The sequence below is a fragment of the Callionymus lyra genome, chromosome 9 (genome assembly GCF_982586985.1).
Source record: "Callionymus lyra chromosome 9, fCalLyr1.hap1.1, whole genome shotgun sequence".
Taxonomy (NCBI): domain Eukaryota; kingdom Metazoa; phylum Chordata; class Actinopteri; order Syngnathiformes; family Callionymidae; genus Callionymus; species Callionymus lyra.
The window spans coordinates 10,829,184-10,855,210 of NC_141826.1; the positions used below are offsets into that span (position 1 = coordinate 10,829,184).

Genomic DNA, 26,027 nt, shown 5'->3' on the forward strand with positions numbered 1-26,027 from the left:
CGCCGTCACGTCAGCCATTCACAGTTTCAATGACACGCCATTATGTGCTTAGATTTGCATGGCTTGAGGCAAGTTTGTGCCGCTGGCAGGGTCAACCAGGTGGTTTTATCTTTCAAAACCCTGATCTTTCTTGGGCTGTGAAAAAGAGTGAGCATGCACACCGAGAGAGAACCTCTAGCTGTGTGTAGCCAATGCGAGGCTTATTAATTTAAGAGTTGAACAGATGCGGTTGGTGAAGCCACAGAACATATTCACAAGTACATAACAAGTACATTACTTTTACTAAAAACAACATAAAGACTGACCATTTTACATTATTTACAACTAAGATTATACAGCTATGTTGACATTTTCGGTTAACTGGGTTGATTATCTCATAGAGTAATGGACCAAGAGAATGTCCCTGCATCATCAAAACAGTTACACTGAAGAAATTGTAAGCGGGTAAGCCAATAACATTGTGGACTTTCCAGGAAATTAAATTAGAATTGCCTGGTAAAGATATGTAACATCACTGTGTGAAAAGGAAAGCTACACCAAATACAAGGACCAGAAGAGTACATTTAAAAACATATGGCCATCAGGTCTAAACAGAACGATGTGGAGGAAAACGTTAACAAATAGAAAAATTACAAACGTTAACATGACATTTTGTCTCGCTGTAATATAATATAAATATCCACAAGGACACAAAGTGATTTTCATGAGGATACCAACTCAAAGCGAGAGATTCCTCGATGCTTGTTCTCGCACCACTGAGAGTTCGACTGTAAAAAAGGTTTCGACAACGCTCATCCATCCAGATTAATGGAAGATTGAGTTCAGCTTAAGAAGGGCATGTAAGATTTGGCATTCCATTAAAGAGGGTTTGCAGTGGTAGAACTTGAGGGGATGAACATCCTAAATAGAAGGACTTAACTAGCACTCGGGAAGAGAGTGGAAAATGGTTATAGAGTGGAGATGGTCGCGGAAGGAAAAGGTTAGTTTGGAATAATATGAAGATGAGCCCCGGAGGAGTTTGGACATAAATAAGGGAGGGGGGGGAAGAGATCCAGCTGGGGGTAAGGGATGTAGACAGGAGGATTCCAGTGTGGCTGGGGGTAGGTAAGTGAGAGAGAAAGCCAGTGTGCGCACAGACACATGGAATAGCAACGACTTGCGATGAGGCTGAATGCAGCAGCCATGCTAATGAGGGCTTGGAGGAGTATTCAGACAGCTAAGAGCAGGGCACTGTGAAAGCATCACTTGTGCTCATACTCGGCTGAGCTGCTGGCCTCACTCGGCACAGGAAACTGCAGAGCTGCTGTGACATGTGAATATATAAGTTGCACAGAGAAGCAACAAGAACACCTTGTATTGTCTTGCTTATTCAAAGGGCAGGGGGAGAGAGCGCTCCAACAACTCCGTCCTCCAGCAGTGATCCAGGCTGCATTACAAACCTTCTATTTTATCGTTAACTATCCAGGCTTTAATGCGCAAGAGGCGTCGTGCGTCTGCACTTTGTCATGACAACTTAATCGTACTGCCAGTTTGGCAGCCTCGAGAGTAAAAAACATTCCATTTTCACTTCACAGAACAAAAGTTGCTGGTGTGCAAAAAACGCAAGAACGCGACGCCTCATTTTTCCTCCCTCTGCTCCAATAGTCACTTTGACCATTAGGAGCAATCATTGAATTGCACCACCCGTGTTGGTGGAGCGCTGCTGAAAAATGTCCCTTAAGCCTGATGATAGTCTCTTGTGTTTTCCACAGGCTCTGAGGGTAGTAATTGAATGGGAATGCCAAGGAAAATGGACATTGGAGACTTCATCTCTGGCTGTTATTTCAAGGCAAACGAGCCGATACGTCAGGGTCACCATCTTTCAAAAGGAGTGAAGGAATGAGCCAAGGGTGCTGACTGTGTTGCAATGTGGTCTACTTTAGAAACCTCATCAAAGCAAAAACAAATTCTTATTAAATATGACAAATATTTACACATAATGCCAATAGATTCTGCCATTGTAGTAGTAAATAGTAGGCAAGATTTTAGAAATTGGATTTTCAACATGCATACATTAAACCAGCCTTAGGTCAATTATAGACTTTTGTTAGTGAAGAAAACACCACTGATGATGAAAAAGAATATTTATCGAAATAGTGATCAATGCAGCTACACCAAGTGAATTAGAATGTCAATATTTAAAAAATAAAGCGCAAAACTTCCAATGTGATGTATTGACAATAAAGATTAAATTAATATTAAGGTTCCGAATGCTGACAAAACAGAGTCGAAAAATCTGGATATTACACACTAAAATATTCTTTATTTTGATTTTAATGACATGTCCAATTGTTGTAAATTCCATTATGTTTTACTGAATTTTATTAAACTAGCACATGAGGTGTGAGCGCCCAGCACTGACCTTTCCGGATGCATCGACTAGAGGAAACAATATCCAATATCCACTGACACGACAGCATTTAACTGCTATTTGTTAAATATAGGCTTTCTTCAGGACATAATTGATCCATATAATAGGTTTTATGTGGTTTTTATATTGTCCACAGAGGAGTCACATAGATGATAAGTTTCTGCTCTGTAAAAAGATACAATCCTGCATTCATGCAAACTATCCAGACTCTTAATGCAATAATTCAGTTGAGCAAACAATGGATAAATGCAAAAATTGGCATTTTAGATTTCCGGGAACAATGGAAAGACAAGAGGCATCTTTCAGCTTAAGTTAGCATTTGCTTTGGTTTATTCAGTGGGGGAATGACAAGAAAAGAAAACAGGAATGTTTTTCGGTGACGGTTGCAGTATAATCAGAGCTGCAGATCTATAACTAGTCTGCGGCTTCCTGGTGAGTCACTCAGCTTGAGTCTTTTGGAACACATTGCACTGGGCTGATTGCCACCAACCTCTGTGACCCGCTGACGAGCACAAATCTGGCCGGAGACATGAGGTGTGAACCGTAGCACGTGTCAATGCTAGCCCAGACTAAGAAACCGTACCACGGCTTTGTTGTCTTTGGTAAAATATTTGGTTTAGGGCACGACTCCATTTGAATAGCACAAAGAGAAACAACAGAATCGTTGGAGCAGCCACCACGTGTCATCCTGACTTTAGCAAAGATGCTACTGGATAGTGCTCTGGCCGTTCATGTTCAATATTAGCAGAAGCCTGTTGAGGATAATTAACTGTGCCTAACAGCAGAGACGGCCTTAAGGACAATGAACCACTGGACAGCATCTTCCATCACACCTCTAAACAGCCACAGGGGCTTTGAAGGATTCACAAATCCATATTGCAGTGCATTAACAGAGAGTGTGGAGAACAGTGTGGTGTTTATAAACGTATAGAAAGATGATCTTACCTCGGTTTTAAATTCCCTTGTTGTAAAATGTAAACACATTTCTTTCATGCGTTTTTTTTTAACGCTTAAGTGAACTATTAAATATAAATAATTCAGTTTGGGAATATGTTGTTTTAAAACCACTATGAAGGCTTAAAATTCTTTTAACAGAAGTCATGTGCGAAGGAGGAGAAGATGCTAGCCATTTTCTCCGTTAATGATGAAACAACCGCTCCACATTGGAAGAATTATTTCTTATATTACATTATCAAGATTGACATTGTAATACTAATGCACTGAAACACCAAAACAGACATTTAAGCCACCCAAACCAGGAGTAAATGCAAAGGCACTTTTACTGCGATTCTAAAGCTAGACTTGGCCGAGAGATGACCCTTGAACTGTTGATTTGTGGTTGCTTGCGGTGATTTTATTTCACCACTGCAGTAGGTAATTTACAACCTTGTCTGCTGTTAAGAGTCTAAAGCTCGGGTCAGGATTAGAATATGTCAAGGACCACAGAGAACTTAATAAATCTCTGGTTATCAAATGCAAACACGCATTTCATGGTTCATTATTACGAGCAAAACACATTCAATTTCAAATGACAATTAGAAAGATTCTTAAAAGCATGCAAGCATTTTAATTCACAGTGGTCTTAGTGTGTGGACACAAGGGTGCATGCAAGATAATTATTTACAGGCAACTTTCAGTTAACATATTTGCATTGTAAATCTCAATTACATTGCATTATTTGTTTACAAACCCACTTAGATAAGATTCTGAGATGCCCTGCAGAAGGTGGTTATAAATTCTTAATAAACTGCAGTGCAGACCTTTGTACAGCACTGACCTAAATCCTGCAGCTCATCTTTGCACTACACTCATTTCTTTAAACTTTAATGGGTCTCCATTACACACACTTAACCATTTTTCTGACACCCAATACTAGCCTGAACCCACCCAACACAGGCGCTTGAACAGCATCCAGAGCCCACTACTTTGAAGGAGACTGTGGGCCCTGCTATCGGTCTGGGACCATCTGCTGATGTTATACACGAGAAGAAGGGTATAGGCCCCGCAAGGCAAGAGGCACGGAGCGCAAGTGATTAATATGCCTAGGTTAATGAGCAAGCCCAGAATCGCCCATCAGTATGTATGCACGTATGGCTTCTTAATGGAAATTCACACTATACACTAGGAATGAACATACAATCGTTGCATGTCTTTGCTGCGAGCAGCCTTTTGGCACCTCCTGCGTCATTAGTTATGGTTCTAAATTTAAACCTACCGTGTAAACAAATACATTTTTAAAAGATTGCCACCTGGCAATTACACCGCTAATTAAAAGGAAGCACTCTTAATGGATTCATCTCTCTGGAGGATTCTCGCCCTCTATGCACACATGTACTGTCCCCCCGTTTCTACCCGCTCTCCCTTTGCCATTTCACACCACTGTCCCCATCCTCGGGAGTATTGGCTGACGTGCTACTGGTGAGTGTCGCCTGGCCTGCGAGTGTTTTGGTGTCAGCTGAAAGAAAAAAGGCGGAAGGGGACAGCTGGATAGGTTAAAAGGGCTGTTGGGTGTTTCCGTACTCTTGGCAAAGGCAACCGTTTCAACAGCCACAGCTTTTCATTTATTCATACTTTGAGTGCTCTAAATCCCTTAATAGACATGTTAACACACGTACGTGTCAACACCACAATAAATAGATATAATAGACAAGATGAAGACAATAGCACGACCAATTTACTGATCGCTGTTCAGAGCGTTAGGCCACTGTGCACGCTTTTCAGATGTGCACGCACACACCTGCACGGTTACCCATCTGTTTTCTTTGGGGGATAACATTGTTTTTATTAAACAGAAGTGGCAGTGAGGCAGAAGAAAGTCATGTTCCAGAACAGATCATTTTAGATTCATAAGTAGTAAGGTCAGTGCATTGAAGACTGTTACCTTATGATAGATGGGTACCTTTAATATTAAAGGATCTAAAGGCACCTTAAATAAATGATCAAATTCAAGGTCTCATACAGGCCAGCTCATTAAGACTATGATGGATAGACCGAGTTCCCTTCTCCCGTGTACCCAACTTCTATCTAAAGCTGTGTAAAAACAAAATTCCAAACATCGTGTTTTGTAATAAGGAGATCTAAACACAGCCTAACCAGATCACAATGTTAACCAAATTGAATGTTGACAGCCAACAGCTTCAGCTTAAGTGGCTCTTGTACGTTGACTATGTTTTTCTAATTGCAAGGAAGCCACAGATGGTACAACCAACCATCACAGGCGAATGTGCAGTCGGTGAGACCTCGAACTGACAAACACATCTTGTTGGAAACATCAAAACCTGACTCTTCCATGATTTAACAACACAATGTATACATATTGCAGGCAGTCAGAATAAATCACTGCCAAGAGGATGGCACATGAATAACTTGGGGTATAAATCATGCACAGGGTCTCCCTATGGAACAGCGCAGTGCAAGTATTTAAGTTAAATGTGCAGCCATGGATAATTGAATGTGTGTTTCTTTATGGCAAGGACCTTAAGTCTCTGAGGTAAGGAGAGATGCACAGAAAAATATCAGGCTGGGGAACATTAGTAAGTACAGGAAAAAAGATTGTTAGACAATATGGTTTCTTTTACAACCAAGACATCAGAGGATCAATTCATTGTTACTTGTTAACCCCCTCTTCAGGGACTAGTGGTAATGTACTTACAGTTTCATTGCTTTTATTTGAGTCTACATTAAAGGTATTTTATTTATATGTGTGACTATATATTGTGGCAAAATAGTTCCTGTAGGTTGCTGGCAAAGAAGTCAAGATTATATATATATATATATATATATATATATATATATATATATAAAGAGAAGCAGGTGATTGCTTGAACCTTTCTTGCTTCAAAACATTAACAGAAATGACTGTTATTTAGCCATCAATGTTGCGGCAGCAGGCGCTAGCATCCTGAAACTAACAGGCACAACAAACATCTCGCAAAAGCTTGTTGAAAATGTATGTCACTATTAAATAACCAAATGATTTGTGATCCCAGATGGCAACGTTTTATCATCCGTTTCTTGCCATTGTTTAAATAAAAGCCATTTATCTTTTTAAGGAAAATTTATAAACAGACGTGCAACCAAACTATACTTCTTTAATGTTGTAAAACTGTCATACCAAGTCCCTGAACAACAACCTAATGTTTTAAACCAACAACCAAACTTATTGTAACTGTTGCAGGGTTATTATTCGGTGTAACCCAGTCTCATTAGGTAATCTAATTATATCCCGAGGTCACTGACACCAAGATGTACAGCAGGTCATTAGAAAAATGTTTCATTAATAACTTACATTGTCAGCAATGGTGCGGCCCAGCTTGTCCATTCTGGATCCCGCCTCTGCAATTTTCTTGGCAGCACTGATAACATCAGATGTATTCTTCAAGGGCCCTTTACCCCTAAAAAAGAAGAACAATGAAGGAAGAAATCAGACATGGTCTTTGACCTGGTTAAAAAGCCTCGACACCTTTCATCCGTTAAATAATACATTTTCAACAGCCTGTGGTGGCTCTCCTAAAAAGAGGTTACATGACTACGTGCCAAGTTGCTTTGAAATGTTTTATTCAGCCCAGCAGAGGAGTTTAGCCTCTTCAAAGCCAACAATGATTGTTTTAATACAGTTTTAGTTACCCAGTCTCTACTGGAGCACAATAAAAGGTAGACTTGACAAAGGTCAGTCCAGTTTGATTTGACTCACTGTCGTGCACGTCAGCCATTTGCCTTTTTTGTCCCCACAAGGGACTTTGAGTAACAGTTGGCAAGAAGCACAAATTGGATTCAATGCTGCTTTTCTCTAGGCTAAAAATGAGCCATCCAACACAGAACAGATGGAATTTTGTGTTCCGTTTTCTCTCTTCCTCTTTTTTGCCCTCCAATATCCCACTCTTCTCTTTCTCCCCCCCTCTTTCTACATGCGTGTGTCTGATGATCTGCTGTAAAGCAAGTCAGGGTCCTGGTGTAAGAAGCCACGTGTCGCAGCACAGTCTGGAAGCCCCCTTTGGGGATGAGTCAACCCCTGGAGGCCAAGATAAAGGCTTCGCGATGGCTTCTGGGCGTAAGGCACAAAGTTTACTTTTTATTTTTGTTTGCAAATGTTGCTCGTTTGTAAAGAGGACTTTATTTTCACTCATATTTCAGGACACACGACATTTTGCTCATTACCAGTCTGTTATTTGACAGTTTTATTTAAAAGGACTTTTGGCGCACAGCTGTTAATTTGGGATATCAAACAGTCTGGCCTTAATGTCCTTTCGAGTTAATCAGCTTCAGGTCTGCGAACAATGGTAGCAAAAGTACATTGTAACCTTCAATGATTGACTCTTAAGCAGGTGGATTCAAAATATTTTTTTACAACTGGAAAATGTTATTCATTCAAGGTTGTATGCATTCATAAGCCATGTAGGTGTCCACCAGAATCTGTGACACCCTCTGCCGATTTGTCAGAAGAGAGGCCCAGATCAATTATCTTCCACAGCATTAACCTTGGCAGCTGCTTTGTTGCAGATCAAGGTTGAAAGGGCCATCATTTTGGTGAGGGCTGAATTAGCTAGCTGCTGACCTTCTGTGTGCTACTATAGTACGCCATGTCGAAGGCATAATTTGAGGACATACATTCAGGCAGACAATGATGCATGTGGCCTACCACACGCGTGCAAGCATACGTGCGGAGTAACGTCATAGTTGGGGCAAATTACAGTTCAAGACTTGTAACAGACAGAACAAATGAATTCAATGATTTTGATGACATAACCGCCTTATATTCTCTTTATAGATGAAGGTTTTCCATTTTTTATATAATGTAGGCAGACATTTTTTCCCCACATGCTTTTAAGATGAACTAAATATTTATAAATCACTACTAGCTTGACTACTAATTTGAAATCTTCTAGATGTTTTTTTTTTTAATACATTTTATAAAACGAGAAATGCTTAAATAATTTATAAACAAGAGAAGTGGATTTTATTATCATCCAAGAATGGAACTCAAATCAATAAACTGAAATATTAATGCAGACACCATCAAATGAAGATTGATGTGTGCCATGTTGAAATAAAACGGCTCCATTTGCCTTGTGCAAATGGAAAGTAAAACATCTTCATGTGTCAGGAAGTAAATCCAGGTACACGCGTGGGCGTCCCAGGGATTTAAGCTCGGATAACTCTTGCCGGTATTATATTTCTTGTGCGAGAGACTCAATCTTTGACCCATTCAGAACAAGAAGAGAGGGGAGCATTTGTCATTACCAGCGTAACTTAGAATTAGGCACAGGATGTCCTCCTAGAAGCGCTCTTAAAAGATTTCAAAGGCCAGTCACACAAATAACCCGGGACAAATACCATTGAAAAGTTAGTATGTGGGCTTCGCATCAGCTGTGCAGGACAATACAACCACATCGGAGCAAGATTACACTTAATGAGAGATAATTACTTAGAAATAATCAATAGAGAAAATGCATTTCATCTTCTTCATCGGAAATGTTTGCAGAAATCCCTGATTGTACAATTTCTTTGTTCCCCGTGTAAATGAAAAGGAACTAAAACAACTTCAAACATAAATCTCTTACACCTGAATGTTTATAGTACAGTAAGCGATCCATGAATAATTAATTATATTGGTTTCTGTTTTTTAATGCTTTTAAAAACAGCATTACCGCAAAACAAATCCTTTCAAACTGTAGCACAAACCTACAACGCACACGCTTTTCTCAGCCAAGCTATTCTACTGTAGTGATTGTGGTTAACAGGGAGAGACTGCTCAATCACAGTTCCACTCAGACCCCATCAGTTTTACATTTACTCTTTAACAGCCAGCTCTGAAGAGATCCGATGCAACGTGATTAAGGGAAGAAGGGAGGAATATAGTCTGGAATAAAACTGTACCTACAGTGGAGCCTTAGGAGAAATGAAGTGCAGTGATTCAGAAATAATGGTGTTAAACGTGTTCACACTACTGCGGACACAGGCAAATGTTAGAAAACAATTTTTGGGTTATAAATGATAGTATTTGACACTAGTTTAGACTACAACATGCATGCTGGCTTAGAGGCATGAGGCTAGAATAGCACACAGCTCTTTGAATATTAATGTGGGGAGCGATAGCATATTCATGTGGGCCAGACTCGAGAGGAAAATCAGACGCAAACACTGTTAAAGCATAAACAACTTTGATTTCTTTCAAAGAGATTTACAATTTGGAGACCAAAGCAGAGATGTGAAGGGGAGGGTCTCTAATAAAATAAAATCACCAAATAACTGCTCTTGTGTTCAAATGAGACAAACAATGTGCTTACCTGGTGAAGTCTGTCATCTCCATCATAATCATGCACATCTGTTTGGCCAGGACGATGATGTCATTGCCACTGTCGTCCCACTTGGACACCTCAGCATCCAGCTTGCATTTCTCCTCCTGGAAGCTGGCTACCTGTTCTGCAATCTTTGCCTTCTGTTCTTGTGGCAGCTGAGCCATGATGGCCTGAAGGAAGAACAAACAAAGACCATTGAGGGTGGATCACAGCGGACCTCAACCTATTATTGAGAAGGCCACCTCGTTTTCCTCGAGGGAGTTTGAAATACACAACTCTTCGGTTTAAATGGATTCACACACGATTGCACACTAAAAAAAACTGCCCAATAATCATGACAGCTGAAAATCTGTGACGGTTGACCAAGTACCATTAAATTTAAAAAGGTTTAAAGAATAATCTTGAGATGTAATCTTCAATAGTTCTCAAAAAATATTGATCATTTCAGCTCTTTTTGGATCCGAGTACACTTTGACCGTGGGGTCAAAGTCAAAGCCACCCGAAACTCAAATTGATGAAGTATGTAACCTCCAACCTGAAAAAGGGAGCTCAATCTAGTGTTGCAAAATTATGAAAGTGTTGAAAAATAAAAATTGTGAATTGAACCTGGATCATGGACTATTCATTCAGCACAGTTTTGAGCAACAATCTACATTTTGTAATGTCTCAATAGAAAAAAGAGGTCGAATGAAAAGCAAGTGAGGCAAAAGTGAGTCAACACTCAATAACAATATCCAGATCATCACTGAGAGCATTGATTCAATGACTGGGAGACAGGGCTGCTCTCTGACACCATTACTGCCCGAATAAAGGAGTTCAGATCATTTTAAAAAATAGCCATTGACCAAAAAGAAATCATCTAGAAAATCATCTTAGCGTGAACCCATTTTAGAGCGTATAAAATATTAACAACGTGATCTTAAACGTTATAACAGAGGTTTTTGGAAGTGGAGTAAAAAAAAGACTTGATCATTTGTATTGTGTTGCTGTCATTTATAGAAAACTAGATCAAGTATCCGTCGCTGCCCAGGGATTTTTACAAGATAAAAACGGCAACAATATTTTAGATGAAAAGTTTATGTTCCCTTTGACGTGCGTGCATGGACTTAAAAAGGTGCTTGTCAGCATTCGAAAAATGTTGTGGAAGCTTCTAAGGGCTAAAACAAGGCCGAAAACCTTAATTTTTCAAAGGCAGTCATTTGCTTAAAATAGGGGCTATTAACTTTGGAATGAGACTAAGGAAATTAGCCTATTAACGCTAATGTAGCACAAATAATAAGGTAGAAGTTACCACCAACGTTTTTTGGATTTTACGGTTAAAAAGGCCAAGAATGAGGCCGAGTGAAGAATAGAGCAGTTCATGACGGTCAATTTGAGCCGAGTAGGACCCCTGTAGCACCCGTGAACGGGGAACTTAGCTTACTCAAGTGCCCTTAATAGATATAGATGAAGAATTTAATTTTTCAAATACTTACACGGGCACTCTGGCCAGCAATAAGCTGGTCGTCTTCCGTCTGTACACTGGTCCTGCTGCGAACATCAAAGTCTTCGGTCTCAAAGTCAGAATCGTCCAACTCCTCTGGAGTCTGTAAAATAGACAGCAAAGTGAGATTAAGGGTAAATGAAAATATGCATAAGAAGAAGATTAAAATTGCAACAAAAAACATATTTTTAAGCATCTTGCCGAAATAAGCCTCAGTGCTAAGAAGAAGGAAGTTGATACTCCCTGTTGCTCCATAGAAAACTCTGCAATGAATTTGTAAATCATGGGTAATGTGCTGCCTGAGCATTTTCAGTGGGAAAAATGAAGGCGAGAGCTCGTATGAAACATATTGGGAGCAAAACACTTCAGAGCACCATCTGTCGAAGCTACCTCGAGAAAGGCTGGTACGGTAGTGGCACCACTTCATCTTTGATCTTTCACCCTCTCATAGGATGTAAATGCAAAACAGGCCAGCAGCAACTGTTTTACATAAATATTAATATTTAAGTAGATTCTTATCTCAACAGGTCATGCTTTAAGGAAAACTACCATAGCCTCCGACAAGAAAATTCACGTGGTTGGACACAAGCACAAAGAGGATGATTTTGACAGATAAAGGTGCATTATCATGCCCGTGCTGCAACTTGTGCCTATCCAGCCGTCTCAATGCCTCCCTTCTGTAATGGATTTCCAGCAGTCACTTCTAAAAATAGCCGAAGGTCTCTGAATAACCTTTCTCTTTATGGTATGAAGATACACTTGTTCTCCAGGGAAAACTGGAATGGTTTCAGATTTAACGCTGAGGTGAATCACAGGGTTTCCTTTCAACCCAGACGATGTTGTTCAATAGTCCAGATATACACCTGCTGCTGCCAGTGCAACAGACTCCTACAAATGTAGGCCAGAGAGATGATGACAAATCTCATTTGAAAATTGTTGGAATGTACTGCCCAGATAGGATTCATCAAGTTTTAGCAAGAAGTATAATTAAGTAGGAGAATAGTGTCACTGACAACTTTCGATTTTCCTGTTTCTTGTGTCCATAAATTGTCATTCAATCTGGTCATGGTTATGATGTCTGAGGACATCTAACAATGCAGCCGGAGGATGGAAAGTTCGGGGAAAAAGCAAAAAAAATAATTCTACACAGCCCGGTTTCTTCGCAGTTAATTTTGAAGAAAGAGGTTGTTTTTTTTGCAGTAAGTCAACACTTGGAACACTTTTTAAAACACGTTAGACTGCTGGGAGGATGATGGGATCATTTCAGTGATAAAAATCTTATCCCAATGAGAACAGAACCATTCTTTAACACTGTACATGACCCAATTACAACTTTATTTTGAAGAAAATGGGTGACAGGAGAAATCCAGCAGTCCCTTATAAACTTGGGCATGAGCCCAATTCAGTTGATATAGGTTCTCATACAGTGAGTAATTGTATTGTCTAACACTATGGTGCTTCATTGGTATTCCCTTATGGCTTCAGTGGCTAAAGTAGATTTTTAAGGACAGCGCTGTGAAAATCACCTTGGGCTGCGAGGTAGTGCACAAATCATAAGGTAGTGACAGCAGCCCCCTGAATCTTGCTGTCAGCAGCTGCCCAAATTTGAGACAGTTTAATGTTTGGCAGGCATATTGTCTGATGGCAAGTGGGGGCCTGCCCACCTGTCATATAATCAAGGGAAGCATGACTAAGACTGTCTCTTCAAACCTTCTAAAGTCAGCAAAACAACGTCTCCCTGCTGAGCAGGGTGCATATATTTCACTCTAATAGTAGAACAAAATTGCTCTTAGTGAGGGAGTTAAAGGGGGAGTTAAATTATTTATGGAATTATATTTTAATTTAGCATTATTTTCAATTAAAATCAGCTATATTTACCGTCACATTAACTTGAAGTGGGATTTTCTGTTAAACTAGAATCAGTATTAGTCCTCAGCTTAATATTCCCCTTCATTTTAAGAATCTATGTAAATTAAAAATCTATACGAATAAGATACAGGATAATAAAAAAAAAACAATGAAACCAACACATCATATTTGCAGGCTAACAACAAAGCACTGGAGATTTGTTTACTAGCGTTCACACTCTGCATCACAGTTACTTAAAAGATTAAAGCATGAAAATGATGTGAGCTTTCATATTATGAAGAGCAACAAATATTCATTTCAAAGCTCGCTATAATTCACTTAATTATTTACATTTATAAATAAAAGGATGAGCTTCAGAAACTTCATATAGGAGCTGTAAAAGGCTTTGTAGTCGGCTCGGTGTCGAATCAATTAGATAACGCTTGAGTGGTTAGCAAGAACCATCTGTCATAGCTATAGTTGTAGTCTTCCAATTGCCATTAAAGACACAGACCACTTGGGAGTTAGTTACGCTAGATTGCGAGTCTGGTCAATTAGGTTGCTTCTAGCTCAAGACAATTACATCATTAGCGACATGGACGGCATGCAAATACAGGTCTTGGCAAGATATTTACATGTATGAAGAACTATATGAATCAGAGCACAGAACTACTTAAAACATGCATGGAGACAAGGCCAAAAACCTAATTAAAATGTATAGAGAGAAGCTCTGGAAAGCATTATGATGGATAAAAAACAAGTACAGGTTTTCAACTATGAAGTAGTAGTTATGGTAACTTACTCGGATCATCAAGACGGCTTTACGAATGTCACGAATGCCATCATATACCAGCCGTGAAGCATCAATGAATTCGTTCTCATCCACAGGCTGTGTGGGGTTTGAGCTCAAAGCCTCAACTGCGGACTCGATCTGCTCTGTGAACCTCGGCATCACTGAAAATAGCAAAATTCATTAGATCCTAAAAACACTTTACACCTTCTCGTATGAATGTTTTACAGCAAACTTTAAATCAACTTTTAATCAAGAGTAACTACCTGTGTTGGTGAGTAATTTGGTGGCTTCCAAGACCTTCTCGGTGTATACTCCGGGTTCATAGTTATCCATTTCAGATGTGACCACATGCACAACTCTGGCAGCACGGCCTCTGATAGCCCCAGCCGTGCGGTCCAAACCATCAACATCCTTCTCCTGCAGGGCGATGACGCACTTATTCACATCCTCCAGAATGTGGTTCTCTGAGAAAGAAAATGAAAAGAACTGTATCGATACTTAAATGCCTTTTCTGCACTGATCGACAAGTGGATGTGAAAGGCCAGAATGAACTCTGTACGTAAAGGCTTATTTTTTTTGACTGCTCAATAGTGGCAGGCTTGTGAACACCATTGTTGAAAGTGTAAATTACAGTCCGCCCTTGGCTGGAGGTGAGAGAAGTCACTCTGTTTAACGCTTAATAAGAACTCTGCAAGTGTGTGCCTGACAAACCATTTATGTGTTTTAACACGTGTGGCAGGACGTCAATTTACGTGGTAGTTTGGCCGATGCTTCAGTGCTCTTTGCTATTGGGTTCAATCAGCCTTGGGATGAATGGATCTCATCAGAAAACACTAATACCCAACTCTTCTACAGCAGCATAGGCCATTTAAATGGTGGATAGATGCCAATGTTTAGGTTTCGTTTTTTTTTTTAACAGCTCATGTTGTTGGAATAGAGAGCTACAAGCTATACATAGGCTGATAGTGTCTCAAAATAGCATGGCACACATTGCAGCAGCAGCTCGGCCTCAACAGCTTCATAGGGGATTCCAGGGTTTTCCAGCAGCGTGTATAAGGGCTCAGCTTTTACTCTTGACAGCACATGAGTGTTGTTTAAAATCTATAAATATAATTCACTATTGGTACCAACCGAGCAGGTTCATTTGGCAAGATTTAGCGTGAAATCTAAGTCCAGCTTTTTGGACTAACTTACCGGACACACACAGGAAGTCGTCAATGGACGTTATGTCATCCACAGCGTCGGTGAGGACACGGACCTGCTTCTCCCACGATTCCTTGAACAGATCCATGTTGTCCTGGGCCACCTTGCTGTTTGGCTTTGCGGCCAGAGCCAGCGCTGCATTAATCACCTGTAGTCATAAAAAACAATGTTGGTCCATATAATACCATGTAATATCGAGACCCTGATTCATAGAACTTTTAAAAGGTTAAAATAAAAATATATAATTTAACTTTAATGAAGACAAAAGGTTATGCGCCTCACTCAAAATTTGAGGATTATGGTTGTTATTTAATTTAATTATTGGAAAGTTCGCAGAATTACAGATCTTTTTTTTCATATACGTTTTTAATCGCATGAAAAAGAATTACACGCACAACAGTGGACATTAAGTTCCTCTTTAGAAATGAAGGTCAAATGCAGAGCTGCTATAATTTGATAGGATTCTGCATGCTTCTTGCTTATGCTCGACGTTTAGTCATGTCACATTATGTGCAGTCTTTGTACAGAATTAACTCTCCATAAGAAAACCTAATTTTAGGGACGCTGTGAAAGTGGTGCCAAAGCTCGATTAAGTGGGGACGACTTTTACAAATTCCCAAACTGGTTTTTTTTTTTATCTCCTCCCCCACTCTTATAAATGGAGTTATATATAAAAGAGAGAAATTTGGGTCACCCTGAGCCCATTTTAAAATGTGTCTACTGTATTAAGAGTTGGTTGTTAAGCAGCAGGGATACCTGGGGGCAAAGGGTTTCCAGTTGAGAAGCAGCCATCCGAACCAACTTCACTCCCTCTTCGTTGTTGGAGATGGAGCATGCCAGGTTGGCCACCTAGACAAATAACAGAAATACATGATATAAAAAACAAAACACAAAATAGATAAACAATCAATAAAATTATTACTTTTCTCTTAGCATTGATTGTTACCCACCCCCTTCCCCCAAATGGACCATCAAATTAGGCTCTTCCTGTATCACTGATATATAAATGAAACGTGATCCAAAGTAAAAGAATAAATGGAAAAAAATTGAAAGAATGAGCTGGCTAGACCAAAAAAGGGAGAAGAACCAAAATACCATCTTGGATAAAGTGTGCTAAGGCAGAAATAAACAATTGCCTGGAATGTGTCGAGCATGATTCTATAACAGAATCTTCAAAGCTCTCCGACAGACACAGGATAAAATGCAAATCTGGTGTTTTTTTCTGAAGATTTCGCTATTATGATAAAATTTAAGATGAATAACCGTACCCTTAACTTATATGCTGTTCTTATGTGACTCGAAGATTGAATCCTTAGATAAATATTGATGCTACATTTCAATGAAAGCGTGACTGGTTTACTTGAGCAAAGAGAAAATGAAGGAAGTCAAATTAGAGAAATCCTCCACTTAGTAGCGTTGTCCTTTCCCTTGTGACATGTACATGACGCCTGGAACAACACAGATGTGTACAACATCTGTTAACTCACTGCGAGTAGGTGTTCAAATTTAGCAAATGAAAACAGTATTGAGCTTGTTTAAGCTCAAGCCTTGAGCCTTCATGCAACTTAAAATATCCAACTACAAAACATTTAATGTCGGTATGAGCCTTTTTTATTTCCAGTTAAAATTGATGGTTTTTTTTACTATTATAGAGGTAATGGAAGTTTTTCTTAACCATCTTGTCTCCGTCATAAGCACATTCATAACAACTACTCTCACCTGGTTAACATCTAGACTTTACTGAAACAGGATGGCTGGAATGGCTTCAAAAACAACTGAAAAGCTCTTAAGAACCATCGCTTTTTTTCTTAAATTCCACAGGTAATAGCTTTTCCTTTTGGTCATTTTGCTTATAAAAACAATGAAAGATGTTTCTTGTTTCATCACATTTAAGCAAAGGCAAGGATACCAAACATTTCACTCTGTGGTGAGACTTTTAAGCCTCCTCGAGGGCGACAATAGTGATTTTGGCTTAGTACCCACAATAGGTAGACTGTCCAAGATAAAGTGTTTGGCTCTCCATTGAGCGACAAGAACACACACTTATCAGTTTTAGTAAACTCTTTAGTGGCAGATTGTTGTTTGGCTTTTTTATGTGCAACTATTGACACGTTATACATTATACTTAGCCAAGAAAAATAACTGCTTAAAGCTTACAAGTGCAGCCAAGAGAATAAGTCCACTGTTTCATTTAACAAATTGGACTTTGCTTAGTCAGCATGTGACTTGATTTACAATTTAATTTGGCACAGAACAGTTTGGCAGAACCTATACCTAATGACAATAAAAAGAAACTTGAGGATCGAAACCATTTGGACACGCATTCATTTCAAAACATCTATCCAAATTGCACTCACTTGTACGACTGACACGCCACCTACGCTTATTCCTACTTTCTAATCATGAATTTAATTGGTCTCAATTCACTTATGGCCCCAGCTCTGTTTTAATGAAAAACATCCATCGATAGTTTACAATAGTTTTCTACAATTTGCTACCATTCTTTTCTGATATCAAAGAAAGACATAACTGCCAAATAAACATCTGTAATGTTTATCTTAACAATTTATAATATGCATGTCTGAAATCAAGCTTCCTGACATGTCCCCTTTTAAAACTATTGAATAATAATTATAATATTCTTGACTTGACACATCAAAAAAATTTGTCTTCGATAATAGTTCACCATTTTCAGCACTATCTGGTAATGGCAATAGTTGGGTGGGGGGGGGGGGGGTCTATGGGTCTGCGCATTTTCGATGCAATCTCCATTTAATGTGTGACGCATCAAAGCATCATTTTATCTGATACATAGAAACAATTGTGGGCCTTACATGATTCTGCATATATACAAGAAGGTACATAGGTTAACTTCAATATATGCCAGGTCAAGAGCAAAAATGTATATTTGGAAGAGGGAATGTAGTAACATTGCCATCCATTACAACGGTCTAACTTTTAAAAACTGAAGTGCGTTTGAGGCCAGTGGGTGTGTGCCTTGTTCCACAAAATACCTTGAGTTTTATTACTTTATTACCAAGGACATGGGTGTTAAGGATGGGCAGCCTGACATTTGAATAGGTTTTCTTGCCCAACAAGACTTTCTGGAGATTAAAAAGCCCCTCTATAGTTGCATAAAGAATGTTTTCAAACAGAATTGGAACAAAATAAGAATAAATATAAATAATAATAAAATCTCATAAATAGGCAACCTTTGCCGTATATAGTATTTTCTTGATGCATCTTTGCATCTTCTATCCAATCATCCATCCCCATCATAATTTTTTAACAGGTTTTTTCACACCTAAAATATCCTTAATGCACATTTTTAATTATCCCAGCTGGAGGCAAATTCTCCCATGCCAATACAATATGTACAATTCTTTACACTTTGGATTCAATTTCTATTCTGTATTCTCTTTGATTAGTTACAACTGTGCTTCTGTCAATCATTCGTTCTAATTACACACAAGGTTCATTGTTCTGAGCCAAGAAAGGTTTGCGTTGTACCGCCTGATTTGTATTAAAATTGTTGTGGATTCACAACATAAATCAGCAGGGATCTTGGAGAGCCAATTCATGAGCGTAAAAGGTATTAAGTCAAATCTGACTTACTCTTACATCAACATGAATACACACTGCATGTTTATGAATAAAAGCTCAGGTGACACCATTAGACCTAGAAGAGCTACTAAAGGTCTGGGTCCGCTCAAAACACTTAAGACCTTTCCTCGTGAATGTTTATATTTCCTGCTCTCAATCAATCCATCTTCTTTAATGGGTATCTGCCAGCGGGGACAAGTCCTTTTTAAATGTCAGCATATGACACGGTGACATAGCCATTTAGATTTTTGAGGAAGTAGCACTAATAGGGAAAGCTAATGTACCAGTTGACTTATTGCTAAACCAAAAAAGGGTCATGCAAAAATAAAATGGACACCTTAACACTACTGTCAAAAATGTCCTTTCAGCTCAGGGCCCCTTTATGGCCACTACTTAAATGTATTTGACATCAGATTGCCATTTCATTATACGGCTTGTCATGACAGATGAGTGGGTTTATAAAATACTAATTTTAAAACAACACTTAATTGAAGACTTGATGGACAAGATATTCAACTTTACTACAACGTATCAACATAAAGGTATAGGAGACTCAAATAATTGGGGAAGGAACCATGAATGTAAAGCAAAACGTAAAAAAAAAAGTATTCAATGTAACATACCTCAATCAACTTGTTGGCGTGCTCGCGGAACACTTGAGCGTATTCCTTAACCTCTTTTTCATTTCCATTCTTGGCTGCCTCGATCAGGACCAGCAGGGGAACGTTGGTTTCCAGGAAGGAGTCGGAGACGTGGTCCATCACAGCCTTACGAAGCTGTGGAGTCAAACAATAAAGCGGAATAGTTTAACCTCCAAACTTTTATTGAATCTTAAAAATGAAGGCAACTTTCAATGTTTTAAGTGTTGAAATGGCATAACTCCCACATTTATAATGAGTGAAGGTTTCCTGGTGAAAAAAAAAAAACAGACCTGTCTGCGCAGATCTCTCGTCTTTTTAGTCATCCTGTCAATGGCAGTGTTCAGAGCGTCACTCCTGTCCTTCCTCCCAGCCTGAATGGAAGAAGAAACAAGAGGAAGGTCAATGCAACATTCAATACATAAGACAAATCCTAAAAAGTGTCATGACTAAAGTGAAATAGTAAGGTTTAAGTTTAAGTTATTCTAAAAGATGAACATTTCCCTTAATGGAGCAAGATGTGACTTTCAAAAGAGTGTAATGGAATGCATAGAAAATAGAATCCGACGGCGCCTTCCTCGACTGTCAACTCACAAGGCGCCAAAAGCAGCGGAGATGTTCTCACACCAATATGCTGCAATCACTGCTCCAAAGTAGCCGGTGTAAATTATGCACAATAACACTTTACACCATTGGCTGTAGTGACACAGCACTAAGCAGTAGTCGCATTCAAAACCACCGTTTCCTCCTGAGAGCAAAGAGATGTTCAGTCGCATTCTGCAAATTGCTCAAGTGGAAGATCTAAAAATTTTAGAGGAAGCAAGGAGAACATGGGCGAACGAATGGAAAGTGAGACACAAGAACTCGGCTAAAGTAGAAAAGCAGCTAGAAACCCGTCGGACTTGAATTTTCACCGGCTATGTGATCAGTCCACTGTAATGATAGAGGCATTGACCTGGCCCATGCCCCCACCCATGACTGCCCTTGGCCATTTGGGAGACGGGTGTGTATGGAGGCCAGGGAGCCTGAACGGCAGTAATCCTCTGATTATTTTTGCTGGTTGCGTGCTGGGTTCTGCAGCGGGCTGGCCTGCCCCTTTCAATTTCCTTGGTTCCGACCTTTGTGTCATTTGATTTTTTAAGTCAGAGCAACTTCAGTGGTCAGCCTCATCTTTCTACACGTCTATACATCTCCTTTAAGGCATATTTAAAAAAAAAAAAAAAAAAGAAGGTATTTCAGGCAATCTTTCTATAAAGATTTGATTCAATGAAGTGAAAGTGACTCTGCTAAACAGTGCATCATAGGGTGTTAAAATCCATCAAGTCTAACACGGCAGTATTGGAATCGAGTGAAACGTGTCACAGTCACAATTTTTTCATTTTAGGATTGTATACTTTTTTGGCCTTTAAAAACTAAGATACTGTATCATGATACAGTGTTTCACCACTCAGCAGTTTCATGAGGCCTCATCAACGCAACTAGTGTTTACAAACAAATAAATCAACAAAAACAAAACAGCCAAGACGGCATGTATGCATGTGGATATCAATTTAATCGTCAATTTAATCATGTATTGGATTGACGATGCCAATTTAAGAGCCAAAACCAAATGTTGACCAACGTCACAATACATTTGATGGGAGATAAAATATCGTGGACATGGAGGCACAAATAAAAATAATCTTCAAGTTTAAACCCCCATAAATGGTTAGAATTACCATTTTAAAAGAAAAATAATATTTAAATACATACTTATCACTACTAAACAGCATCGTATCTTCATCTTATTTTAATTGGACTCAGTTGTTTTGTAATTATAGTTAAGAAATATAATTCTTACTGTTGAGGGGATAAATTGGCTCGAGGCATTTTCCTAAAAAGTCAAGAACATCCTTTACAATATAATACTATAAATAATAATGATGAATCCTCTAATTTATGATTTGAGGTATCATATTTTAATGAACAGAAGAACGAGACAAAACAGTACAGTGAACCCAAGCCATTATTCCTGGTGAGTTTTATTTATAATTTCAAAGCGCAGGTTAATCCCAGCATTGCACTCAGGCTATGTAAATAATAAAAGCAAGTAATTCATCGTCAGCGATGTCAAGCCTCATTTTCGTATTAGAACACTCGCAGAATCGTCAACAAAGGAAAGCAATGAATAAGCAAAAACAAAAACAAGAGGCATTTTTAGGTTTTTAACAGTTTAGTACTTTTCAGTTTGTTTAAATTTAAATTAAACCAAAACCTGCTTTGCTTTCAAAGTGAATATTGACATGTATATAGTATACAGTCATATGTCTTACATGAGGCAAAACCAAGATCTACAGCCATGGTTAATTTCAACAGTGAGCTGCTGCAACACGTTCAAGATATCAATATTCTGATGGTGACGAGCCAGTGGGAGGGATGGGGGATGTAAAAGGAGGTGGAGGAAGACAGAGGTGCAGAAACGGAGGGTAGGAGCGAGCGAGGGAGTGAGAGAGCGAGCGGGTGTGTCGGAGCAAGAGGGAGAGAGAGAAACAGTAGTGATGATCGACGCCAGGCTGCCACCACTCTGTAGCAGTGAGTGGCTGCAACAAAAAACACAGAATAACATCCCTGACTCTCTGCTCTGCATTTTTTTTCTTTCTCCGCATCTCCGCAAGCAGAGGAGGATTTTGCTCACAGCTCTGCAGCGGCTATGCTGGGACTGAGCTGGCGTTTTGGAGCAGGATTTCTGGCTACCATCAACAAGTTTTGCTCGGAAGATAGCTGCCATCAAAGAGGAACACTTTATCCATTATTGAACATTTGATTTTTAGATGACTGCGAAGGGAAAAGAAGGTTGAAAGAAGAAAAAGGGGAAAGAGGAGTCGCGTCACTGGAGACGCAGTGGAGAAAACTGATCAACTTGAAAAAAAAAATGTATATAGATAGAGTTTGAGGAATTGATGGATTCATCCATCATGTTTTTTTTGAGGCTGGACATTTGACGACGCAAGTGGAAGATTAAAGGAATTATCATCTATGGACATGGAAATTCATGTTTTATCTCACTATGCTGGGTTTAGAGTCGCCTTCTTTCGAAAGAAGCTGATTTCTTTTGTGCTTTCTCAAAAGGATTTTTTCCCTTTGGATTTTTCTTCCGTCTGGTTGCTCCAAAAGTCTGCGGAAAAGGACAGTTGAATGCAGCCTCCGATGTGCACAAAAGAATGGGTAAGTTAGCCCCTTTATATGGCAGGAGTTGACATGAATAGGCAATAGGAGTAAGTGCAAGTAAGGCTGAGCACTAAAAGCCCTTGTCTATTTACCGCAACAGTCTTTCTTTTTTTTTTTCTTTACGCCGGGATGTACGTGGATTATATGATGCGGTGCTTAAGATTTGTCCTTTTGGTGAGATAATAAAAGCAGTACAGCAATTTGCCCCCTGCATTTATCCTTACATTAACACAAATGACAGCAAATATATTGGTCATTTTTTCTAATATATTAAATCCTACTGCATATTTTCCTTTTTATTTTTTAATTCACCACAAATCAAAGTCCTTTTGAAAGTTAAAACTTAACCATGTTAAAAATAAAATGAGAAAATATAAAATGCACAATCATTCTCAGAAAATTTGCTCCCTACATTAAATGTCTTTTTTTATGTTTGGACCCACCCAGGTTTCCATTCAAGGTGGCCATTGGTGGGACCTGCACCAGCGGCTCTGGGTCTGTGTGTGATCAGCATGCTCCTAGTGTGCCTGCTGCCTCCTTCGTCATGCACAACCTGCCCTCAAAAATGCCGCTGTGAGGACCTGCAGTTCTACTGCGACACCCAAGGACTTCAGGCACCCCCGGATGGTGTAGACAAAGGGGCCTTGGGTCTGTCACTACGCCACAACAGTATCACAGAGTTAAGTCCGGATCAATTTTACGGCTTTAGTCAGCTCACCTGGTTACATCTTGATCACAACCAGATCACCACAGTACAAGAGGATGCCTTCCAGGGCCTCTACAAACTTAAGGACCTTAACTTGAGCTCCAATCGTATCACCAAGTTGCCCAACACAACCTTCATTCACCTCATCAACCTTCAGATTTTGGACCTGTCCTTCAATCAGATGACAGCCTTGGAACCCGAATTGTTTCATGGACTGAGAAAACTACAAATACTTCACCTACGATCAAACCTGCTTCGCACCACACCAGTGAGGGCGTTCTGGGACTGCCGCAGCCTGGAGTACCTAGGGCTCAGCAGCAACCGTCTGAGGAGTCTGGCCCGAAATGGATTTGCTGGGCTCATTAAGCTTAAAGAGCTACATTTGGAGCATAATCAGCTGACAAAGATCAACTTGGCCCACTTCCCACGCCTTGTTGCGCTACAGTTTCTGTATTTGCAGTGGAATAAGATCAACAACCTAACATGTGGCATGGAGTGGACCTGGACCACTTTAGAAAAGCTGGACCTAACAGGGAACGAGATTCGCATCCTGACACCAGATGTGTTCCAAACTCTGCCAAATTTAAAGATTTTGCTCTTGGATAACAACAAGCTCAGCAGTTTGGATTCCTTAGTGTTGGATATGTGGCAGTCCCTGGGAACAATTGGGCTGTCAAGCAATTTTTGGGAATGTACCAAAAGGATTTGCTCTCTGGCTACTTGGTTAAGTACCTTTAAAGGAAGATGGGAGCATTCCATTCTCTGCCACAGTCCTGAATATGCCCAAGGTGAGGAGATACTTGATGCCGTTTATGGATTCCAGCTGTGCCAGAATTTTTCCGCACCAGTTGTTCAAACTATTAGCACGACTACAGATGCTACTACAGCTGCAGACTTCACAAGCTCCTTGTTTGGAATTATGCAGCCAACCACCACACCAGACTATGCAGAGGATTTTGGAAGCTTTACCACAGTCACGACCACTACAACAACAACCACCACACAAACACCTGGCAACGATCCAGCAACAACCACCCCGATGGACGACAAAGCTGTAACAGATGACTTCCCAGCGATGGACAACACAGTCATGACTCATAGGGTCATCATAGGAACTATGGCCCTTTTATTTTCCTTTTTTTTCATCATATTCGTTGTCTATATCTCACGGAAGTGCTGCCCTCCAACACTCCGTCGGATACGCCACTGTTCTGCTATCCAGAACCGCAGACAGATGAGGACCCAGCAGCGTCAGCCTATGGCAGATCTTGCTACACAGGTACCCTATAATGAGTATGAGCCCAGCCATGAAGAGGGAGCACTGGTTATTATCAATGGCTACGGGCAGTGCAAGTGTCAGCAACTGCCTTACAAAGAGTGCGAAGTATGAACTCTTATTTATTCCCAGAGCATATGGTATGTCATTTGACCATTTCAGACAATACAGGGTTTGCTTTTTTATTTTATTTTTCAGTCAATGTAAAAAGTATGATTTTTACAAGTGAGATTTGAGATTATGTGAGAAGTGTCACTGACAAACGTGGACAGAAGAGGGAAGATGTAGAGATAGTCACAAATTTATTTTTCTATGAATGCAGAGGTTGTTCGTATCAGGCAGGGGGCAATCATTTTAATGAAGAAAATTGTGAACTGTGGAAATTGTCTTTACATTGTCTATATTTTGCAGCAAAGAAGGAAAACACTTGTCAAATGTATCTGTATGGCGTAACAAAACATGGGTGGAAAACTTGTTCTACATCCACTTTCCGTTTTTAAATGACTGAAATATTAGTGCACCGGGCACTGTAGACCATACATCACCGGGTCATAACTTAAATGTTTTGAGTTGCCTTTAATATTTTTCTGTAAAAAAAAAAAAAAAAATACAGAGTGTGAACAACAGCGAATATATATATATTTAGGCTTGGTGATGGGGTCGAAAACAATGATTTTGAATAGTTTGGTGACAATTTGTTATGTCCAATCAATTTTATACCTGTTCATCAGCCACCCAAACATTTGTCTCATGTTTTGATTTAACAACTTTTGGCAATTCATAGAAAAAAAAACATGTTGGTTGTGGGGAAGTCTATAGGCCTAGTTTTCAGCACTTCAGGATGGCAAAAGTGAGATATTTTGACAAAGTTGGTTCCATTATTAACTGTGAGTCAATGACACAAAGAAACTCCTTATACAGAACATAAACATGTAATGTATTCATATAAGAAATTCAAAATATGACATCTATGAAGAGACAACCCAACATCCACCGTTCTCCAGGTCATTGGTGGTGTCAATAGTAACTGTTCCAACGCACAGTTGATAAGACGACAAACCAAATCCGTGTGAAGGATACCAGTCAACCAACTGCAAAGCCCACAAAGCCTGCCGTTCTATTCTATAAATATAACCTTTTCTGGCTCCTTTGGCTCCTTACAGCCTGCACACTAATCAGAAGTGACAAGCCCAAGATTGAACCAATTAAGGCCAGGCAAAAGAATCTAATATTCTGTCATCCACACCAGTGATGCAGCAATATTAAGCCTGTTCAGGCACTGAAATCAAATTACATTAGCATTATTCACGATGGGACAACCTTTATCCTTCATAGAAATAGTCAAGGTAAAATTCAAAATTCTGTCATAAATAACTTTGAAAGCAGTTTCAAACTCGGGTGCCAAAGGTGTCAAGTTAAACTCCAATATCTTAAAACGCGAGTGAAGATCCATTGATAAGCGAACAGCAGGTCTGGGTCAGGACACATTTGTATGCAGGAGGGAGAGGATATGCATTAGCATCAGACTAAAGCTGCTGCCGCAGCTCCGCACTGCTTTGTAC

General features: G+C 39.6%; 2 protein-coding genes across 4 annotated transcripts in view; one reads left to right on the forward strand and one right to left on the reverse strand.

Annotated features, from left to right (window-relative positions):
* Positions 1-26,027, reverse strand: part of ctnna1 (catenin (cadherin-associated protein), alpha 1) — a 45,617-nt gene that overhangs the window by 5,143 nt on the left and 14,447 nt on the right. For all 3 annotated transcript variants that reach the window (XM_087799769.1, XM_087799767.1, XM_087799768.1), the window contains exons 8-16: positions 19,570-19,650; positions 19,262-19,414; positions 15,792-15,884; positions 15,027-15,183; positions 14,096-14,296; positions 13,842-13,993; positions 11,184-11,294; positions 9,697-9,878; positions 6,699-6,804 (exon numbers count right to left, since the gene is read on the reverse strand). In XM_087799769.1, the coding sequence (XP_087655895.1) occupies positions 6,699-6,804; positions 9,697-9,878; positions 11,184-11,294; positions 13,842-13,993; positions 14,096-14,296; positions 15,027-15,183; positions 15,792-15,884; positions 19,262-19,414; positions 19,570-19,650 (1,236 nt within the window). The remainder of the gene's footprint in view (positions 1-6,698; positions 6,805-9,696; positions 9,879-11,183; positions 11,295-13,841; positions 13,994-14,095; positions 14,297-15,026; positions 15,184-15,791; positions 15,885-19,261; positions 19,415-19,569; positions 19,651-26,027) is intronic.
* Positions 21,796-25,817, forward strand: lrrtm2 (leucine rich repeat transmembrane neuronal 2). Its single transcript, XM_087798850.1, has 2 exons — positions 21,796-22,480; positions 22,931-25,817. The coding sequence occupies exons 1-2, from the start codon at positions 22,477-22,479 to the stop codon at positions 24,577-24,579; spliced, it is 1,653 nt and encodes a 550-aa protein (XP_087654976.1). The 5' UTR covers positions 21,796-22,476; the 3' UTR covers positions 24,580-25,817.